General features: G+C 37.5%; 1 protein-coding gene across 3 annotated transcripts in view; it reads right to left on the reverse strand.

Moving 5' to 3' along the window:
• The window catches only part of LOC132379760 (kinesin-like protein KIF20B), a 74,048-nt gene that overhangs the window by 6,996 nt on the left and 43,369 nt on the right, over positions 1-23,683 (reverse strand). For 2 of the 3 annotated variants that reach the window (XM_059948047.1, XM_059948046.1), the window contains exons 21-31: positions 22,932-23,070; positions 19,217-19,339; positions 15,713-15,850; positions 15,340-15,439; positions 11,447-11,572; positions 10,935-11,086; positions 10,195-10,350; positions 8,077-8,253; positions 7,468-7,665; positions 6,521-6,589; positions 1,929-2,033 (exon numbers count right to left, since the gene is read on the reverse strand). In XM_059948047.1, the coding sequence (XP_059804030.1) occupies positions 1,929-2,033; positions 6,521-6,589; positions 7,468-7,665; positions 8,077-8,253; positions 10,195-10,350; positions 10,935-11,086; positions 11,447-11,572; positions 15,340-15,439; positions 15,713-15,850; positions 19,217-19,339; positions 22,932-23,070 (1,483 nt within the window). The remainder of the gene's footprint in view (positions 1-1,928; positions 2,034-6,520; positions 6,590-7,467; positions 7,666-8,076; positions 8,254-10,194; positions 10,351-10,934; positions 11,087-11,446; positions 11,573-15,339; positions 15,440-15,712; positions 15,851-19,216; positions 19,340-22,931; positions 23,071-23,683) is intronic. The other variant, XM_059948048.1, reaches the window with a different exon arrangement.

Below are 23,683 nucleotides of genomic sequence, written 5' to 3' on the forward strand. Positions count from 1 at the left end.
ACCTGAAAAGTTGTCTCCATTTTTATTTCTATAGATGCTGCCTGACATGCTGAGCATTTCCAGCAACTTATTTTTGCAATGCTGAAAACAAAGATGATATTTCTTTGTGGCCCACTATTCCATATTCCAATTCTTCATCCATATGCTGTCAAAAATAGGCTTTTTTGGTCTTATTTCCAATATTTAGACATGACAAGTGGATGAGGAAGCTATGTAAATTATTGATACCTGATGAAGTTTGAGGGAATTAACAAGGAATGGAATGGGTTAGAAGCAGAACATCAAATTTCAAAAAGAACAGAGTGAGGGGAAGAGCTCAGTGGAATTGCTTGAACTAATAGAAAGCAATTTCATAGAATCAAACAACATTTGGAATATTGTCATTTACAGATCCTCCCCTGCTTATCAATGCTTGACTTACATACAGCCCATACATATGGATGGATATGACAGCTGTTGCGGGCATCTTCTGCTCTGAGGAAGCTCAGTTAACAGCTGCATATCTGACTTGCAAATAGTCAGATTATGCATAGCTCACAGGAACAAAATGCTGCTGTAACATGGGGAAGATCTGTAGCTTATTTTGTAAGAAAAAAACTTGATCTGAAATTTTACATTTAATATTAGGAGTCAATTTTTTAGATCAATTCAAATAACGAAGAAAGGCAGAAAATGTCTTTATAAGTTTACCAATAAGATATTAGTACTGGAAAGAAAAGGGACAAAGCTTGCTATATAATCTTTACCCCAAATGAGTAAAAGTCCCAACTATCACTCACTAGTCTACGCATTGATATCGTACATAGCATATTGTGTCAAGGTCATAACTTCAAAACACATTCATGAATCACTATCTATGAGTAGTCAAATTCTAAGGTACTGTACGATTGTACCTTTTATTGTAAAATGCAGTCATGTTAATCAATTGAAGTTTTCTGTGGCATACTGGAATAAAGGCAGAGGGACTATGATGATTGATGCACTAACACTGCAGTAAAAATTGAAGCTATTTGATATCACAAACAGTAATTTTCATGCTAAAATTTAGAGCTCTCTAATAGATTTTGCATACACTTTTAAAAGAACACCAAGATGAAAATTCACTGTGATGTAGTTCAGACCAACCAAATGTGTACTTTCATGGACGTGGAATATGTACAATCAGTGGCCACTTTATTAGATATACCTACTTGTTAATGCACATATTTAATCAGACAATCACATGGCAGCAAATCAATGCATAAAAGCATGCAGGCATGGTCAAAAAGTCCAGTTATAGTTCTGACCAAGCATCCGAATGGGGGAAAAAAAGTGATCCAAGTGACTTTGATCGTAGAATGGTTATTGGTGCCAGACAGGGTGGTTTGAGCATCTCAAACTGCCAATCTCCTGGGATTGTCACGCACAACAATCACTATAGTTAACAGTGAATAGTGCAAAAAAAAAAGAAAAAAATCCAGTGAGTGGCAATTCTGTGGGTGAAAGCACCACATTAAAGAACAACTCTGATTGCACAACACATCAAACCTTCAAGTGGATTGGCTCCATCAGTAGAGTAGCAAACCTGTTCCACTCCTGTACCTAATAAAGTGGCCACTGAGTATATATATTCCAGTTGTACCAAATAGTATTACAACACAAGATTTCTACAACATGAGGAAGGAAATAATTCTTTATAATAAAAGCACACAAACTCCTAATTGTTACTATACCACTAGGTCTACCCTTAGATGATACTTAACAGTCAAGCTAGCTAGCCAACCTATTGGAGGCCCATGGAAATGCAGACCATCCTGACTCAGTTAAAACATAGCTTTTCATTGCAATGGGAATAGTCAATACCCGCATGATAATGACAGAATTGAAGTTATTAACAATTATGCTCTATCATAATAAAATTACAAGTTTCTGAAAAGTTAATAACCAACCTTCTCTGCCATGCTGATAATGGTGGGAGTAGAAATAACGGGAGATGCATTGCGTCCCATTCTAGATACAATTATATTTTTCCTATTTTCGCAGTCATCATCATTCTAAGTACAAGAGAAGACGAAAATTAAAAAAAAATAAAGCCTCAGTTCTATTTTCTTAAGAAAGGAAATTTCCAGTGCAAGTGACAACATTTGTGCATGTGTACAGATAGGGGATGGAAATTAAGGGTGAAGAATTCCATATTAAGTTACTTTACTTTGTAATGAACATTTTACAAATAGGAAATCTCTATTCCTTTCTAATTCTCGCTCTCAAAACTAACATTACCCTGGAAGCTATGAAAAGATTCCCCCATGTCAACTAAGGCATAAAGTACAGAATAATGGTCTCTGTAATTCACGTAACTAAATTAGATTATACATTTGGTTCTTGTAATAAAAACACTAATCTCAATAAATTATAGTAGCAAAATATACTTATAACCAAAATGTAGAAAGTGAATATCAATTAAACCTGATCAGACTTGCTTAACTCTAGAACACTACTAGTTCTACGTCATGTTGTAAACCTCAGATGTACTTTATTTTCTTTTTAAATTTCTGCCATTTAACTAAAAGTAGTGCAAATCTTGCATTATGTTTCACTAATTCTAAACTGCACTCCCTTTTCATTTTGAGACATTAAAAAATACTGATGTCATTCTTTTTTAATCCTTTGAACCAGAGAAAAACAGGATCCATCTTTTTTTTAAAAATTAGTATAGGATTGAAGCTGTGCACATCTATTTATCCAATTAAATTGACTATGGTAAAAATTAGTCTTGTGAAAAACAAGCACAGTGTCAATTTCCCATTTATTTCCTAATTTAATACTATGTTTAAAATAAATCAAGCCAATGGAATAGCTGGAACGAGTGCAGTAAAGACTAAGAGGATTGAGGATTTTGGATTTTGCCAGGACTAGAGCCATAGGAACAGGTTGGCTAGGCTACGTCATCATTCCTTGGAATAAGTAAATAGGGACGACCTCACAGAAATATTTAAGATCTTGAGAGGCATAGATAAGGGAATAGGAAAATTAAGGGGACAAGGATTCAAGGCCAGAAGGGAAAGATTTAAAAGGGACCTGAGGGGCAACCATTTTCATGCAGAGGGCGATGAGTATTGTGCTAAAATCTTAGATACATATACAGCCACAGCAACTAAGGTTTTACGTAGTACTGTATTTGCCAACATGCAGCAGACAGTTTGGAAATCTGGCAGGAACAAAGGATATGGGGAATAGCGAGGGTAGACTGTCGAGGGAGGGGTGTGGGATAGGTGGCAGAGGAGAACCAGAGGCTGGTGGGGGGGGGGGGGGAGAGAAGGGGGAGATCATTTGATTCCATACAATTGGTTCATTACAGAACGACTCTCTGGTGCTTCCCAGTCCCTCCCTTCTCTCATCCGTTTCCCAACCATGATTCCCCCCCCCACGCCCTCTTCCTACTTTCAGTCCACATTAGAGACCCATATCAGAATCAAGTTTATCATGACTCACATGTCACGAAATGTTTTTTTTTTGCGGCAGCAGTACAATGCAATACATAAAATTACTATGGTACTGTACAAAATTCTTAGACACTCTAAATATACACATGTATGTGCCCAAGACTTTTGCACACTACTGTACATGGAACAATCTGCCAGAAGAAGTGTCTGAGGCAGGTAAAATAGTATTATTTAAGAAGTATTTGGAATAGGGGTGGGGCTTAGAGCTATGTGGGTTGAAAATGGGAAATCTGGACTAGCTGTGTGGGCACCATGGTTGTCATGGACCTGCATTTGTGGTATATTGTTCTATGACTCTACAAGGCTACCTACTTATCAGCCTGGCCTGACATACTTTTGTCTGCGATTGACCAAGTCATTGTTTCCTTTCAGTGAATATTTAATGTTACTTTCCACATGTGCACATTGGGCTCTAGTTTATCACACAGGCTACTATTATTTCTTTCTATTTTCCATGCATCCCAAGTTAGAAATAAAATCTAATGCCTTAAATTATTAACAAAAGAGGAAGGAATTAGGTTTAATTCCTGGAACAACATTTATCAAACTTGAGTGAAAGAACATTGAAAAAGTACATCTTGAAAGAAAAGTATCCTTAAAAAAACTGCAATGAAACAGTTGTGTCTGAAATTTAAAATTCATTTGTCCAATACAGGCAACACATTCCTTTAGATACATTCACGAATAGAGTGAAATTGAATCATTATTCTTCACTGCCCCGCCTCTACACATGCACATTTTGCAATGTTGATGCGTATTAGTAAAGCAATTGTTGCAGAATGCAAATTGTAAAATAGGAATGAATTTAGAAATAAGCAATGGTATAATAGATCTCTAAATTAAAGATGCAAAAATACAGATGCTAAGAGGTTTGTTAATACGATATAACACTTTCTATACATGTTGTTAATAAGACAGCAATACTACAATGTGACTATACTCTCAAATACCAAGATTTTTATTTTGTTCTCATTAGATCTAGTTCTTTAATTGTTGTATTTTGACAAAATAGTCACATTTGTCTACTGAAGGATAGTGTTCTATTTAATTCTAGCCAACCAAAGTAAACATAATCAGCTTTCTCATCCTGAGCCATACAAATTTAATCCTGGAAAAAGCCACATTTAAGCTTCCTCCAAGAAACAAAAACTGCTATCATGGTGACTATAAAAGTATATTTATTAGAAATATGCAGAAGATATTTACACCACACCCACTTTCAATCTAATCACCAAATAATAGAATACACTGTTAAGAGCAGTAACAATGAGCATCAGACCTATGGAGCATATTCTGGCTTGAGGTGGGCGACTAGTGTTGTCCGCGGGAATCTGTTCTGGGATGGCTGACCATTCTTAATTTTATAAATAACTTGAATGAGGAATTGGAAGGGTGTGAGATGACATGAAGTTTGGAAATGCTGAAGGTAATGCAGAGCTGAATGGAGAAACGGATGATGGTGTTCACTCTGGAAAAATGTGAGCTGATGCACTTCAGAAGATTGAACTTGAAGGTAGAAAACAAGGTCAATGACAGGATTCTTAGCGAAGTGGAGAAACAGACAGATCTTGGGTTCCAACCCTTACATCCCTCAAAGTTACCATGCAAGCTGACAGGGTCTTTAAGGTTGCAAATTGTGCTGGCCTTCATTAGGCAGGGGACAGGGTTAAAGAGTCGCAAGATAATGTTACAGTTCTATAGAACTCTGGTTAAACCAAACTTGGAGCATTGTATCCAGTTCTGGCCATCTCATTATAGGAAGGATGTAGAAGCTTTAGAGAAGGTGCACAGGAAGTTTACCAGGATGTTGTCTGGATTAGAGAACTTGTTTTAAGAAGAAAGGGTGAGTAAGCTAGAACTTTTCTCTTCAAAGCATAGGAGGATAAGAGGCGATTAGATAGAAGTGTACAAGATTATGAAAGGCATAGATCAAGTGGACAGCCAGCACTTTTTCCCACAGGGCAGCAGTAGCTATGCATTTGAGGTTCAGTAATAGCTTTTCTTTAAAAAACTCGAGAGTGGCAAGTATCTGGAACAACTGCTGGGGGTGGTCGTAAAGGCTGATACAACAGGGACATAAATGACTCTTAAGATAGGTATAGTATATGATGCAAGAAAAATTGAGGTTATGGCCTGTGTAGGAAGGAAATATTAGATTGATCGTGGATTGTATAGGTTGGCACATCTTGGGCCAAATGGCTCATACTCTGCTGTAGTGTTCTGTATTCAAGATTTATAGCTAGAAATGAAATCTGGGAACACCTTTCTTTTAAACACAAAGGGAGAATGAAAATCTCAAATCATCTTTCCCCAAAGGCTCTAGATTCTGAGCCAAGTTAAATCAATACTTACTTTGATGGGGTGTTGATCAAATGATTAGTAAATTAAAGATAAACCTCTTTATATCCATGGGAAGATATTGAAAACAACCATTGCTCTTATCGCATCACTAAGCTCAGAGGAAAATAATTTATTAGAGTTCCTACGTGTGACCGAACCAGCTGAACCAGACAATGCTCTCCTTTATGATAGAATCACCCACTTGCTTTGCCCAGTGAAACAGTTGACATTGGCTGGTGCCCATAGCAGATGCTCATAACCAATATTGAATACAATCAAGATATTTTAAAATTTTAAACTGTGAAGCTTTAAAAAAAATTAAGGACACTCCAAATCATAGATATTCATAGTTTTTGAATGACTTAATTTTTTTTTAAATATCATGTACAAGTCCTGTCTCCCTTTTTGTATACTGAATTTACAAAGGAACATTTTATATTTGATTTGGATTTATTAATTGGAAAGAGGCACAGTAAGCTGCATCCTATAAAAGTTTGGTTTGCAGCTTTTCATACTTGAACTGCAGTATAATCAGAATAAGGCTTGAAAGACTCAAAAGGCTTATACTATTTAAATAGAACACTGAATTATGGATAATCAACAATTCCAATTGATTAAGGGATTAGATTGATATTTCAATTGCATTAAAGTCTCGTTGAGAAAGCTATTATAGCTTCATTCAGCTCACTAATCTGTACCTTGTAAGTGCCAGCCACTGAGGATTTCTTTGGTGAATTGCTTTTCCAGCAGGCTGACAGCATACCACTCTTGAAAAGTAATTGTAAAATGAGGGGGGGAGGGAGAGGGGGAATGCATATTTCAGTAATGATAACATTTAGAAACTTTAATATTGCACCATATTCAGGATGCACCTATTTAAAATTCACTTCAAAAGATTAAACAGACCTGTTTGAAAATTATTATTAAAAGATTTTCTCAAAACAAATCACAGCTCTTAGAATGATCCATTTTACAATGGATCAAATGAAATACTTGAGACTTCAAAGATTTGAACACATATACATTAACTATAATTTTCATTCCAAAATGGTGAAAATAATTTCAGTAACCTTGTAGATAAAAGTATCTTCGGGATACAAATTATACTAAGCCGCTGTTTAGTGGTATATGCAGCTGGCTAAATGACAGTCTCTGAAACCAGTTTTGAAAGGCTATACACATGCATGGACTGTTTCTGAACAAATCAAAACTGAGGTTCAGTTCCCTAAATCTCAGAAATAAAGCATCCTGTTTCATTAATCTGCTCAAGCGTTCACATAAAGTCACCCAACTTTGTAAACAACTTCATGAAGCTTTAAAACTTATTTGTGTGCAACATTGCCCCACAAGCAGCAATGCAGTGACCAGAAGTGTAGGTTGAGGGATAGAACACTAGGACGCAAATTAGTACTGTATCTCACATTTTAAAAAAAGGTACTGTTGACAGTGTAGAAGTATTGGTACTACAAAAGAGTGACAGCCCAGAATTTGAGCTCGTCTTTAAGTGGGAGTTGAATCCACAAGTTTTCTGACCCAGATGGAATGGATGCAAGGATTTAAAAAAAAAATACATATTGTATCTACTGAACATCAAGTAGAAATCAAACAAAACTAACATAGCATGTATTTTACTTGGATTCTTTACCTCCTCCATTGCAAAGCTTTTTCTTTTTCTGTTCGTTCTGGGTATTTTCACACTAATCAAATTGCCACTTGATTCTTTTACTGACAACTTGTTCGGTTGAAGAGGTGCAAATTGAATCTCTACTTCTGGTTTTGGAAATCTACTTGATTTTTCTCCATTTTCTGTTGAAATTTCTGAAGAATCGAAGACAGCCTCAGACTGACCAACAAATAGTAAAAATAAAATCTCAGTCACATAATTAATTTAAAAGTTCAAGTTATCACAATTTTACATTAAAATTATAAAATCATGCTACTACTTTATCTGCTTTAGATTATTCAAGATCTGAACATGAAGCCAATCCCTATTGTAATGAATCTTCTGTCCAGCGCCCACCCAAACCCTCCAACACAAAGGGCACCTGACCAACGTGCTACCCAGCAATTTAATATTTTCTGTTAGATATGCAAGTAGGAATTTGCATTTTACAGAGCATCAGTCTGTCAGCCTCTTTATAACAACCTGGCCAGAATAAAGCCCTCCATCACCCCCAACATAGATATTTCCTGAAAATGCACTTTGTCTTTAAAAAAAAATGGAGAATGGATGTACATAAACCTCAACCCTCACCTCCACAGAGCACTCCTTTACAGATGCCTGGAGTTTTTTTATTTCTTCATCTTTCTGTTTATTGCTGGTTATAAGATTCCTGAGCTGCACTTCCAACTCCTTTACTAAACCGTCCCTTTCTTCTCGCCATTTCTGCATTTCCTTTTCCTTCTTAGCAATTTCAGATGTTAGGTTTTCCTTAAAGAAAATTTAAAAAACAATCAATTATTCAAATATAGTTGTCATAATTAATATCTACAACTACAATTTATGTAGGAACCTCCCACTTAGGACCTGCCCAGCCAACAGCATAGCTATCCTTTGGAAGATGCTATAATTTACTTAGCAATACAGTGTGGAGTAGGCCCTCCCCAGCAACCCCAATTTAATCCTAATCCAGTCTACAATGACCAATTAACCTACCCAATAGGTCTTTCAACTGTGGGAGGAAACCGGAGCACCCGGGGAAAATAACATATTCCCTAAGGAGGACGTTCAGAGACTTCTTACAGAACAGCACTGGAAATGAGTGCTGAACACCAGAAAGCCCAGAGCTGTAATAACGTCACACCAAATGTTATGCATTTCTTTCAAGATAAACTTTGACAAAATCAGGGATGGGGGCAGCACGATAGCATAGTAGTTAGTACAATGCTTTATAGACAGGTGACCTGGGTTCAATTCCTGCTGCCCATAAGGAGTTTGTATATTCTCCCCATGATTGTGTGGGTTTCCTTCCATGGTCCAAAGACATACCAGTTGGCAGGTTAATTGGTAATTGTAAATTGTCCTGTGATTAGGCTTGGATTAAATCAGTGGGTTGCTGGGTGGCGTGGCTCAAAGGGCTGGAAGGGCCTATTCCACACTGTACTTCAAGAAGAAAAAAATAAAATGCAGGCAAACAAGATACCATGAACAGCAAACAAGACAATTGATTAATTAAGCTGTTTTGTTTGTTTCAGAAATAATTAGCCAGGCAAATGACAGAATTACTCAGTTCGTACCTAAGAGGTGTCATAGGATATTTTATATCATCAAGCTGTATACAAAATGCACTTTAACGCATCCAAAGAATGTAGCAGCAGTTTCATTTTTCCTTGCTAGACAGAAATTTTAGCTTAAGTGAAAGACACACTATGGTAGGACTTGAATCTATAACTGAGTATTGCCAATGAAGCAACTTGAAGCTTAAAATATAAATTGCTGGAAGTTTAAAAAGACACTGCAACTTGACTGCTTGAAGAGGAAGCATATATTTTTTTATTAGAAGACAAATTTCACCATCAATAAAATAATTGGATTAGGATGAATAAACTTGAGGGATCACTATTGTTGCAAGAAGTCTTTAAAGATTACAAAAAGATTGCAATTGCATTAAAAAGGAAGCAAAGTTTGAAAACATTGTTTCAGGTTCTTGAGAACTTACACATTTTCTTGATAATAATTGTGCAATTTAGTTTCTCATTCAACTTGAAGTAACACCTTGTAGTATATTAAAGTTACAGAAAAAGCAGAACTCAAATCTAAGTAGATACGAGCATATTTAGCAAGGTTCAATTCTTAAGTGTTTTCACAGTCTTCAGGGTGAACTCAAGGACAGGATTTTTTGAAGTGACTAAAAGTTAGGGAAGAGCAGAGTGTGAGGTGACCTTATTGAAACCCATTGAATGGTGAAAGGCCTTTGTGGAGTGGATGTGGAGAGGAAGCTTTCTATGGTGGGAGAGTCTAAGACCAGAGGACGTAGCCTCAGAATAGAGGAGTGTCCTTTTAGAATGTTGAGGAGAAATTTCTTTAGCCAGAGAATGATGAATCTGTGGAATTTGTTGCCACAGGTAGCTCTGGAGGCCCTCTTCATGTATATCTACGGGAAAGGTTGATAGATTCTTTATTGGTCAGGGCATGAAGGGATATGGGGAGAAGGCAGGAGGTTGGGGCTGAGAGGAAAATTGGATCAGCCACGATGAAATGGTGGAGCAGACTTGATAGGTCAAAAGGCCTAATTCTGCTCCTACATAAGATAGGTCTTATGAAATGAAAGTGATATTTATTGATAATATTTTGTTGCAGACTTTAAATAAAACCCATGTGAATAAATTGGCAACTGTATATACACATTGAATCTGAATAGATTGCCCTTACCATCTCTGACTGCAATTTAGAATAATGTTCCCTTTCTTCTGTCCATTTTCTCATTTCTTTATTACGCTGATCTTCAGCTTCCTTTATTTGCTTAAAGAGAAGCATTTTCTCATTAAGCCATTTCTCCCGATTACATGTATGCTTTTCTTCCATTTCCTAAAAAAATTGAATCAGTTTTACATTGTAGACTGTAAAATGTTAAGGCATCAGCTATGCTCAAAAACCTTTAACTGTAAATAAAAATATCATTGGAAAATTAGTCTCTCCTAATAGCCAAAGCTCAAATTAGGTTTTGTAGATGATCTTAGTTTTTCCATTATAAATTTCCTACATCCTGAATCACAAGAAAAACTGCTTGCCCCAGTTCTACAGTATGGGCTGCTAAGAGCCCTCTTACTGGAGCTGCAAGATCCCCTTCAACTTACGACAATACATAATACAAGTGTCTTATCTCAGGAGAGCAATTAGATTGATGAAGAATTGGCTCAATTTTTCTTAAATAAATTAGGAAGTGAGGAAAAGGTTACCAAAAGGCAAAATTAAGTAACAGAGGGTATGAGGCAAATTATAATTTGGATAGGAAAAGAGCAATAAAATGCATCTTATTTTCACATCTCATTCTAAATAAACAACTATCCATTAATCGGTCAGCATTATACAAAAATATAAATCCTAACCTTGAATAAAGGGCTTGAACCAATCTTCTGACTTATAGTTATTGAGTTAATCAGAAAACTCACCACTAACTGCTTTTTCAAAGCTTCCATTTCTCCTTGAAACTGTGTTGTTTCTGTATTAACACCTTGATGTGCACTTTCCACTAAATGATTGCGTTCAAGTGCATTGCATTTCTTCTCAAGTTTTTTTGCTTGGTTCCTCCATTTTTCTAATTCTAGAAAGGGAAAATAATACTTTAAAAACCTTTTGAAGGTATACAGCTGGTCTGTTCAATAGCAAAACATAAAAGATGCTCTTTATATATATAATGAAATATCTGTAGTCAGAATACAGGATTTTCAATGGATTATATTGGTAGAAATCAGCTATAATAAACCTCTGATGATTCCAATGGGCTTTTGCAAAGCTTTACTTCCAAAGATTCAGGAACTGAACTTTATAAGAAAGAAAAGTGTAATTTTGGATGGCTCACAAGGGTTAATCACAAGGGCAACTGCAGTGACGGACAGGTTTATATAATTCAAAATGCTTCTTTGTGGATAGCAACTATCAATAGTCATAACTGAACAATCACCTGCATTAAGTTCTTCAATTTCATTCAACTTAGCTTCAAGCAATTCATCCTGCTCAGTTTGTGTTTGTTCTTGTTCAGTTAATGTAGTTTTCATATCTTGAATTAGTCTCTCTTTGTCTTGAAGTTCTTGATGTGAATTAGAACAAAATCAATAAATTCATATTAAAGATTTAGAACTCAATCTTTAATCAAAAAAAAATCAGTCATTCCATCGATCAAAAGTGGTGAAGTGCAGAAACATGTAGGATCTTGATTGACAAATCACATCAAACTATTATAGATAGAAGTATTCAGATAGTAGTGGCACTACAAACAACACATTTAAAATATTAGCTTGTACATTTTACAAGTTTTCAGTGAATGAGATATATTATAACCCAAATGAAAAGTTATTAAATTCAACCCAAGTAAAAATCAAATCTACGCTGCCATTTGAAGAATCAGGGTATTTGGATATAATCAAATGAATCTTTGCCACCCCTACTGTCAAACATCTGAAACATCATCTGATCCATCCATATAATAGCAGTTAATGACTGTACTATTTGTGAGGTTCACCTGAATTACTTATATCACTTGGACAAGGGTTAATACTGGATTATCCATTCAATTTAAAATGGACCATATTGGCCAAAGAAGCTCCAAACATGAACTCCAAATTTCAAGTCAGGAGCATACATCCATCACATTGTCGTCTCAGGACTACTTCACCAATACAGAACAAGTGTGCTCCACCTGCCCTATACATTACAAATGGCGTACCAAAAGAAAACTATCCCAAGAGTTTAGGGACCAAGATGCCTACCAGTGATATCAAATGCATGATATGGCAAGCCAGCAAGAGCAAAATTGAATGGATTCAGGCACTTTGGCCCAACATGGTGCCCACCTAATTTCCTACATTCAGCCATATCCCTTTAAGCTTCACCCTTCCATGTACACATCCAAGAGCTTCTTAAATGGTATTATTGTACCTGCCTCAAACATTTCTTACTGCTTGTTCCATATACTCAATAACCTCTGCATGAAAAAGTTGCCCCTCAGGTTCTTTTAAAATTTTTTCCCTTGGTAAAAGACTTACTATTCACCTTATCTTTGCCTTTCTAATTTTAAACATTTCTATAAAGGACATTCCCTCATTCTATGTTGTCCCAAGAAATAAAAGCTGGCCAGGCCATTTAGTCCTGACAACATCCTCTTAAATCTTCTCTGGCTCTCTCCAGTTTAACAACACCTTCCCAATAACAGACTGACCCAAACTCTACACAAACTCACCAATGACTAACAACTGTAATATAATGTCCCAACTCCTATACACAGTGCTCTGACTGATCAAGGCCAGGGTGCGAAATGTCTTTTTCTATCTACCTGTGACACTGCTTTCAATGAATTATGCACTACTACTCTTCAGACTTCCTATTCCATTATTCTCCCTAGTATTCAGAGGACACACCCTACAGTAGTTTGACTTTCCAAAATGTATTGCGTTACACTTATCTGTATTGAAATCCATTTGCCATACTTCAGCCCACTTCCCTAACTGATCAAGATTCTCCTGTAATCTGCGTAGCTTTCTTCACTATGAAGAACACCCATTAATGTTGTATCATTCACAAACTTACTGATCAAGACGTGTGCATTCGCATCCAAATCATTTATATAACAAGAGTCCAGACGCCGACTACTCTGGCACATCACAAGTCAAAGGTCTCCACAACATTCAAAACCCTCTGCTTCCTACCTCCAAGTACATTTTGAATTCACCTATCTCTTCCTAAATATTGTGCAACCTCACTTTCCAGATCAAACTACCATGTGGGAACAAGTTGAAGGTCTTGATCAAGTTCATGCAAACAACATCCACTGCCCTACCCTCATCTACCTTTTTAGTTACCTCTTCAAAATAAAATGTTCATCAAGCACAACTTTCCATGCACACAACTACGCTGACCGCTCCTAAACCATCCAAAAGCTGGTAGATCTGATCTGATCTCTCAGATTTCCCTCCAGTAACTTCCCCACTTCCCCAGGCTGACCACCCTGTAACTCCTTGGCTCGTCCTTGCTACCTTGTTTAAACAATAGAATAGTAGGTGCATTCCAGTATTCACCAGTAGCTAATGATTAAGCAAGTATCTCAGCAAGGCTTCTGCATTTTTCCCACTTGCCTCTCACAAAGAATGTACATGGTCAGGCTGTTGGGGTTTATTAATCTTAATAAGGCTGCAAAGACCTCCTCCCTGGAAATATGAATATACTCCAAAACATGAATACTTGTAAACACAATATACATTAAAAAATCTCACCCATCTCCTGCGGCACAGTTAATCTCGGAGTCCGTTCTATCCCTAGGCATCACTTTACTCCTAAAATAGCTATAGAACTTCTTAGGATTTTTCTCATGCTTATCTGCCATATCCATCTTGTACTGTCTTTGCTCTCTTTATTTCCCCTCTTAAGAGTATTAATCTTTTTATAGGCATTGAGGGTTTGCTCAATCCTGACCTCTTAAATCTAATTCCTTCTTCAATCGATTAGAGCCTCAGTGTCTTGTCAGTCAAGGTTCCCTAAACTTGCCAGGTTTGCCTTTCACCGTAACAGGAAAATGCTGCTTTTGAACATTTGCCATTACACTTTTAGAAGCCCCCTACTTGCCATTCACTCCATTCCTTTCAAAAAGGCTCACTCAATTGACCTCAATTGTCTGAATCCCACAATAAATAACTTTACAGAAACAGGTTAAACAACAACAGATGAACCAGAAATGGTTTTAAGGATCGACATTATGGAAGGAGATAAAATGGATATTTAGTATGAATTTCCACAGCTTAGGTCCTTAATCATTCAAACAACATACAGCTGCAAGTAGTTAATTTAATAAAAATAAGGACATTCAAGAGTTGAAAATTTTAAAAATGAACTGAGATGGGACTAAGTCAGGCAGCCTTAGGTGATAGTAAAGATAGATGGATGAAGACCAACTGCAAGATGAAATATTACACTGAAGTTCCAAATAGTGTGCAAGAAATTTGGTTATTAGGAATTAGAGGAATGCAAGACAATGATTTCAGACTTCCCAGTATTTGGAGGTGGAAATTTCTTCCCACAAAATCCTATATGGTAGGCAAGCAATCAGACAATGTAGACAGTTCAGAGATTAAGAAACATGATATTAAAACTAGAGCGGGGCATTTTCAAAATACATGAGGAAATTACTAATTGAGATGGTATCACCAGGATACATTATGCACCACCCCTACTACATATTATGTACATCACCTGGTGTCACTTTGTGTACCTAAAATTAGTCTATGTGTACCTTACTTATACATTGAGTTTTAAAAGATAGCTTTTAACTTTATACTTATTGCGTTTTTCTTCTATTGTGCTTTTAATGCCTATCTTGTTTGTATTGCTGCATCAGATTCTTCAAGTTTGTCATCCTTCGGTACATGAACATAAAGGGAATGAATTATTTCATTGTAATCATAGGAAAGATAGGTAGTGGAATCAGAACAATGAACACATGATTTAAGATCTTGATGGAAATTGACTTGGTTGTAGAATCACTTAGTGTAGAGGTAAATTGAAAAACCAGTGAAGAAGTTTTATGGCACTATGTGGGATGGTAGAGAGCAGGTCGTAAATTGTTCCATTGTGTCATCTCCCAGAGAAAGAATCCAAAAGGGAAGGATTTTGTCAGAGAGGTGCAAAGACAAATCAAGAACCATTTGGAGATAAGAGCCAAGCCATTAATGGGGAAACAAAACAGACAACGAGGTGAAGAGGATTTGTTTAAGAGGCAAGGTATCCAAATATTGAGTTCCCTTGGCTAATCATTAGTAACAGAATAAAGCGAGCATTGTAAAAATCTCATTTGATGTCTTTAAATACCTTTGGTAGTAGTCTGCAAAAGACGTATAGTTTCTTCTACTTTAGTATCAGCTGGTATGTTGCATGGGTCAGGCATTGGTTTATTTTCTTCATTTGAGCCCTATGTCAAAATTATTATTATTGAAGCAATGTAGAAATCTATGTTTTGTTACAACATATGAATACATTTCAGGAAAACATTGTTCTAAAATTTTTAGACACTTCCAGAAAATAATTTTGTTACTGCAGTTAGAAGGATCAAAAAAATGACATGACTATTAATAAATGCATTCAATATTTCCTCATCCCTCCTCCGATGAAGGCTGAATATTCAAATATTTAAACTGAACATTTGTAACTTGTTTATCTCTAGGAATTCTAGGACTACACCAACCTGCTGCTCCCTCACTTGATGTTGAGTTTTACTCTCTTCCAAGAGATTTTCCAGTTCTCTTAAAGCAGCCTCTTTTTCATTTAAGTTCGTCATTAACATTTCTACCTTATTTTTCAAGTCAGCCTCATTTTGGCATGCCTAAAATAATAAGATAATTAGTTAGTAATTTAAAAGCCATCTGCGCAGTATTGACAAAATATTGAGCTACTAATGTGATGCAACTAGACTTATTGAATATTGTTATAACTAAGTGATGAGGACACAGAAACCTATGGGAAGAGAATTGAAGAGCAATACAAGAACATACTTAAATGTGCAGTAGACCAAATTTATATATGGAATTAAGTTTTTTTTAAAAAAAAACATTCCACATTTGGACACCTTCCAAGTGGCAATTTGTGAAACTGCTGTGTACGTAAAGAGGCTAGATCAATCTTGTCAAAGGTTTGAGGAAAAATTGCATTTTGAAGGACATGATGAAAGAAAGACAAAACTCAATTTAACTTAAGCCTCAAAAAAAATCAGAATGCACCCGAACCTTCAAGAAAATTAAACAAGTTTTAAATAATAGAATCAGAATTAATATCACTGGGATACATCATTTTTGTTAAATTTATGGCAGCAGTACAATGAAATACATGATAAATAAATATGGAGAAAAAAACTAAGTACATGTGTGCCTATTAAATAGGTTAAAACAAGTAGTGCAAAATAACAGAAATAATAAAAGTAGTGAAGTAGTGTTCATGGGTTCAAAGTCCACTTAGAAAATGGATGGCAGAGGGGAAGAAGCTGTTCCTGAATCACTGAGTGCGTGCCATCAGGCTTCTGTACGTCCGTCCCAATAGTAACAGTGTGAAGAGGGCATATCCTGCATTGTGGGCATGGATGCTGCCTGCCTAAGGCTGGTACTCGTGATAGAGACGACTAATTTTACAAGTTTCTGCAACTTATTTCAATCTTGTGCAGTAGCCCCCTCATACCAGACGGTGATGCAGCCAGTCAGAATTTGTAGAAGTTTGAATGTTTTTGTTAACAAATCAAATCTCCTCAAACTCCTAATGAAAGATAGCCATTGTCTTGCCTTCTTTATAGCTGCATCAATATGTTACATCCTCAGAGATATTGACACCCAGGAACTTAAAATTGCTCACACTCTCCACTTCTGATCCCTCTTGAGGATTGGTTTGCGTTCCCCTGTCTTACCCTTTCTTAGGTCTTGCTTATGGTGAGTGTGAGGTTTTGCTGCAATACCACTCAACTAACTGGTATATCTCGCCCTAGTATGTATGCCCTTTCAGCTCCATCTGTAATTCTTCCAACAATGGATATATCATCAGCAAATTTATAGATGGCAGTTGAGCTATGCCTAGCCACACAGTCATGGGTATAGAGAGAGTAAAGCAGTGGGCTAAGCACACATCCCTGTGGAGCGCTAGAGTTAACTGGTAATGAGGCAGAGATGTTTTTCCAATCCGCACAGATTACGGTCTTTTGTTAGGAAGTTGAGGATCCAGTTGCAGAGGGAGATAGAGGCCTAGGTTCTGTAGCTTTATTTTTAAAAAATCGGGAGTGTAGGAATGATGGTGTTCAATAAAAAACATCCTGACATAAGTACAGGTCGACCTTCTATAACCCGGCTGGCACTATTGGTACCTGAGGAGTGCTGGATTATTGAAAATGCTGAATTACAGAAGGATCACATTAAGCAATAGCTAACCGCCTCATCATACCTTTAAATTATCATGTAAATCAGTACAAGTTAGATAATAATTTAACAGAAACATTAAATAAGTAGCAAGTGAAATTTTAATAAAGTAATACACTATACGGCCACAGATAAAATAAAGGGTACAGGTAAATGTACAGGAATTAACTTATAGAACAGTTGAGCACTTCCGCTTCTAAAGTGAGACGTTTAATAAACCTACAAGCCAAGTTACATGTCTGCAAGTGTGGGTTTGTCAGGATCATCAACATCTTCATCTTGAAAAATGAGTGAGGCGTTAGGAACTGGTGCTGAAAGTGGCACAACAGTTACTTCAAAAACTGTTGATGATGGTGGCAGCAAATCTGGGTGAAGTCAGAGCAAGGAGGTCTTCTATATGCCACATTTCATACAACTGCCAGGGATTCCGGCGCTGGGCTCTTCCCTCTTCACTCGCAGTTACTGAAGGAATCCCCATTAGGATTATGCTTAAATATGCTTAAATATGCTTAAATATGCTTAAATTAGTAATATGCTTAAATTCAGCAGGTCGCCACATCTGATCTGAGGTCGTAGACAGAAGAGAACAGAGCACAGGCAGGGCGACGCTGGAGGGCAGTGCGCGACTGCTGGCAGGCGAGCGAGAAGGCGAACCGACCCAGCGCGTGCCAGCTCTTCTGCCGCTGGCAGGTGCCAGGTGGCCGTGCCTCACGTAAACGATATTAATAAATGCAGGGAAACAAGCAAGAATCACCTGTCTGTGCTTACAAGAGCACGCCAACACGTGAACAGATCTAATACAACCAAAACAATGCATAGCAGATTGGCACAGTGGCCCGGAAAATTTGAAATTATAGTTGTGCGGAAAATTTGAAATCAGTGCCGGATTATCGAAAGAACTGGATTACAGGTAGTCTGATTAGTAAAGGTCAACATATATTTGCATTGTCCAGGTGATTCAACTCTACGTGGAGAGCCACTGAGATCGCATCTGCCATAGATCTATTATGGCAATAGGCAAATTATTGTGGGTCTTGGTCCTTCCTGAGACAGGTGTTGATTCTAGTCATGATAAATCTCAAAGTAGATGTGAGCACTACTGGAAGATGGTCAGTGAGGCAGATCACACTGTTCTTCGTGGGCACTAGTATAATTGTTACCCTTTAGAAGCTGGTGGGAACTTTCAACTGTAGCAGTGACAGATTCTTAATTGCTCCCGGCAGTTGGTTGACACAGGCTTTCAGAGCCTTACTCCATCAGGCCCTACTGCCTTGCAAGGGTTTACACTTGCAGAGATCACAGGGTCATCAGATACTGCAGGGATCCTCATAGCTGTGGCTTCATTCTCCCTTTCAAAGCAGCATAGAAGGCATTGAGCTTGTCTGGTAGTGAAGCAATTCAAGCACCATATTGATCAAGAGCAAAATGGGCAGACCATTTTCTGTTTAGATTTCTGCTCACATATTTCTGAGGGCGAGAAGGAATTCCGTAAAATCTTGATGAAGAGTTTAGACCCGAAACATCGACTGTCTATTCCCCTCCAAAGATGCTGCCTGACCTGCCAAGTTCCTCCAGCAATTGTATGTGTTGCCCATAAACAAAGTGATATTTTTAAAAAATTTAATTCTCAGTTTACCTTCATCTACTGTATCTTTCTCATATGATGGCTAATCTTATTCAATTTCACTTTCCTGACAACCCGATGATAATCAATCCCTTTATATTCTAAAAATGCATCTAATCATTGTATTTGTATCTTAGCATTCAAAACAGCTATTTATTTAAACCAAACATACCTGTTTATACTGATGAATCATTCGCTCTTTAGTGCTAAGCTCTTGAATAGTTTGTTTCTTTATCCTCTCAAGTTCAGACACTGTTTGTCTCAGAGATTTTTCTTCTTCCCGCTTTGCGGATATCTGAAAATTTGACAAACACACCAAAGTGAAAAATAGAATGCCAAAAATGTCCAGCAGGTTAGACAGCCTCTGGAGAGAAGCAGCTTTAACTTTGTGGCTTCATTTTTCCTCCCCCTTTTTGCAGTTTTAAGACCCAGTTTCATCACTGCACATCTACTGACTACACAGTTCTGTTCTACTGTCAAACTTTTGATTTCTTAGGAAATATCACAAGGTCCATACAGCTCCACTTTTCGCTGTACCAAATGACTCCAAATTTCAAATTTAAACAAAAAAAATCACAAATTTGCTGATTGCTTTTTGCTATCAATTTCATAAGCGTACATCAGTATTAGACTCAAAGAACCCATCTATTCAATGAACATTTTCTAAGTTTCTCTGACATTGAGATCCACATACATCAAAGCTTTCCCAAGATAACCCTAACACAGGAGCAACAACTCAATGCATCTACATCAAGAAAAAGGACGCTGCAAAACTGCATTAAATACTACATTTTAAAGAGTTTAACTAAACCCATTTCAGTTCAATTATATGTTAACAAACATTAATATATTTAGAAATTCAATATTGGATTAAAGCTTTAATTAAATCTCCACCATTCGGGAGCACAAGAAGAAGCTGTGACTTCACAAACGTTCACCATTGAAGATTAAAAATGCAACACATTGTAACAGTTTAAGAGATTGGACTGTGTCCAATCAGTGAACAGGATTCATTAGAAAGGGCAAACAAAAATAAGGCAGGGCATGTGGAGTGGCCATTGTGTGAGTGGGCCAGTGTTAAAGTGAGGAGGCTTTGGTATTGGTTCCTCATACGTTTTCTGTTAGGGCACAGTTAGTACAGTGAGGATGGCTCCAGGGGCTGTGTTATTTTCTTTTGTGAGATATGGGGAATCTGGGAAAGCCTCCAGCCCCCCAGGTAGCTACATCTGTACCAAGCTATAGCTCCTTGGAGTAGGTGTTAAGGAACTGGAACTGCAGCTCAATGATCTTCAGCTAATATGGCAGACTGAGGAAGTGATAGATTAGTGCTACAAGGAGGTAGTCACCTCTAGGTTGCAGGAGACAGGTAATGAGATAACTGTACTGGTTGCCCATTTCCCTATCTTCTCCTGTTAAGAGGGATGACCTACAGGAAGCTGGACCGACTAAGCCTTTGGCACAGAGTCTGGTTTTGTGACTCAGAAGAGAAGAGAGGTGAAGAGGACTATGGACACGATAGAGACACACAGATGGAATGTTGCCTACCAGATGCCAGTGTCAGAGATGTCTCAGATCAGGTGCATGGCATTCTAAAGAGGGAGTGTGAATAGCCAAAAGTCTTGGTACATATTGGCACTACTGACGTAGATAGGAAAGGTGAGGAGGTCCTGGGGAGAGATTTTAGGGAGCTAGGTTGAAAGCTATAAAGCAGGAGCTGCAGGGCAGTAATCTCTGAATTGTTGTCTGTGCTACGCATTAGGGTAGAATAGAAGCATTTGGCAGATAAATGCAAGGGTAAGGAACTAGTGCAGGGGCAAGGGTTCAGCTTCAGGATTATTAGGATCTCTTCTGGGGAAGGTACAACCTGAACCCAAGGGGGACCAATATCCTTGAGGGCAATTTGCTAAAGCTGTTTTAGAGGGTTTAAACTAAATTGACAGGGGAACCAGAGTGATAGGGCTAGATGGAATAGTTGGTTTACAAAGGCAGTGCGTAGTGAGACTGCTAGCAAGGACAGGCTGAAGATAAGACAAAATTGCAGTTAGTGGAATGAGTTGCAATGTAAAAAGGGGATGAAAATTGAAAAGGGTGATGAATACAGGACTGAAGGTGTTATTTCAATGCATGCAGGATAGGGAATAAGATAGATAATAGCTGGGAGCTTAACATCCAAGGATTCACATTGTATCATAATGACAGGCAAGTAGGCAGAGGGGTTGGTGTGGCTCTGTTGGGAAAAAATGAAATTACGTAGGATCGGAAGGTATATAATCATTGTGGATGGAGCTAAGAAAATCCCAAAGTAAAGAGACCCTAATGGGAGTCATTTACAGACCTCAAAACAGTAGCAAAGATATGGGCTAGAAATTGCTACAGGACGTAGAAAATGCATGTTATAAGGATAATAGCCATTGGGGATTTGAAGATGCAGATAGATTGGGAAAACCATGTTGGTGCCGGATCCCAAGAGGGGGAAATTCTCGAATCCATAAAAGATGGCTTTTTGTGACAGCTCATGGCTGAACCCACTAGGTGATCAGCTATTCTGGATTGGATGTAGTGCAATGAACCAGAATTGATTAGAGAGCTCAAGGTAAAGGAATCCTTATGGCCAATGATCACAATATGATAAAATTCATCCTGCAATTTGAGAAAGACAAAGTCAAAAATATGAATATTACAGTGGAGTAAAGGGAATTAGAGGTATGAGAGAGGGGCTATGAAAGGATGTGCTAATATTGGAGAGGGTTCAAAGGAGGTTCACTAAAATGATTGAAAGGCTTATCATACAAGGTGTTTGATGGCTCTGGGATTGTACTCACTGGAATTCAGAAGAATGGGGGGGGATCTCATTGAAATCTATTGAATATTAAAAGGTCTCAATAGCATGGATAGTAGTTTCCTTTGCTGGGGGTGTCTTGAAGCAGAGGACATAGTGCAGAACAGAGTGAAATCCATTTAGAACAGAGTTGAGGAGGAATTTCTTTAGCCAGAGAATGGTTAATCTGTGGAAATCTTTGCCATAGGTGACTGTGGAGACCAACTCATTGGGTATATTTAAGGCAGAGGTTGATAGGTTCTTGATAAGTCAGGGCACGAAGGGATATGGGAGGAGGAGGAGATTGGGACTGAGAGGGAAATGGATCAGCCATGATAAAATTTCAGTGCAGACTCGACGGACCAAATGACCCAATTCTGTTCTGATATCTTATGGTCATTCATACAAATTTCACTACTTTGGGGGCTGACAAAGTAGAGGGTCATGGCTTAGCTGGATATTAGGCATTCAGCAGTTATGAGAGTAATTTCCTCATTACAACCAGGTAACAGTGTTACATTGCACAAGTTGCCCATGTCTTGTAAGACCTCACCAGTACTGATTAGTTCAGCTTTGGGGCACAAATTGACAATAGTAGAACATCAAAAATGTAAGTAAATACTTAACACACAAATCACCATCAAGTGAGTCACCTCCTGCTGCCAGAAATTATTGGTGCATTAGCTTTGCAGACTGGCAAAAAAAAAACAGCTGAAGAATTTTATTTTAAGTTAGTGGTTGCCTTGAGTTGATAGCCACTAAAGTCAATTCACTTTGGAACAAATTACAATAGAAATTTCACAATTAACACTATCAAAGCTGACAAAAGTCTTGGAAAGCTGAAAAGGCTCTTGACAGCAGAATAATATCAAATTTTCTCTACATCAAGAGATCAGTAATGCTGTTAATTACACATTTAATAATGTAATCTGTACAGTCATTCAAATGACCATTTGCATTTCATTTTCACACATCACTTAAAATATGCCTTTACTGAAAGAATGTATTTCCAGCACCTTAAAACCACATTTCAGCAGGGTTGTTTTTAAACTTTAATGATTAAACTCACCTCTGACTCAACCTGTTGCATTTGTTTCTTGATATCTACGTATTTTTCCTTGAGTTCTCTGTACTCCTCATCTTTCCTCTGAAGGTCAACTTCCAATCTTTGACATTCTGTGGCATTTTCAGAAAGTTCAATTCTCAGCCTTCAGTAGAACAAAAATATCAAATTATATTTACAAATTCTAAGAAAATGGGACAACAAAAAGCAAAATTTTAGGTGTAGCCAACTCAATCCAAACTTAACGTATTCATTCAGGTCAAACTGTCAAAACAGCAAAGTTACATTTGATTATTTGTAAAGTGCAAATTTCAAGATATCTGGATAGTTTGATGGAAACACAGCAGATTCTGAAGCTGTGTATTTGATTCAAATTGATGCATTAGTACACAAAGGAATAATATATTGTTGTCATACTGTATCTTGGATGCTAGCTAAAAATGAAGTCACATTAATATAACAATTACAGCACAGAAAAAGGCCATCTCGGCCCATCTGTGCCGAACGCTTACTCTCACCTAGTCCCACCAACCTGCACTCAGCCCATAACCCTCCATTCCTTTCCTGTCCACATACCTATCCTTTTTTTTCTTAAAATGACATCAAACCTGCCTCTACTACTTCTACTGGAAGCTCGTTCCACACAGCTACCACTTTGAGAAAAGAAGTTCCCCCTCGTGTTACCCCTAAACTTTTGCCCCTTAACTCTCAACTCATGTTCTCTTGTTTGAATCTCCCCTACTCTCAAAGGAAAAAGC

The sequence above is a fragment of the Hypanus sabinus genome, chromosome 22 (genome assembly GCF_030144855.1).
Source record: "Hypanus sabinus isolate sHypSab1 chromosome 22, sHypSab1.hap1, whole genome shotgun sequence".
In the NCBI taxonomy this organism is placed as follows: Eukaryota; Metazoa; Chordata; class Chondrichthyes; order Myliobatiformes; family Dasyatidae; genus Hypanus; species Hypanus sabinus.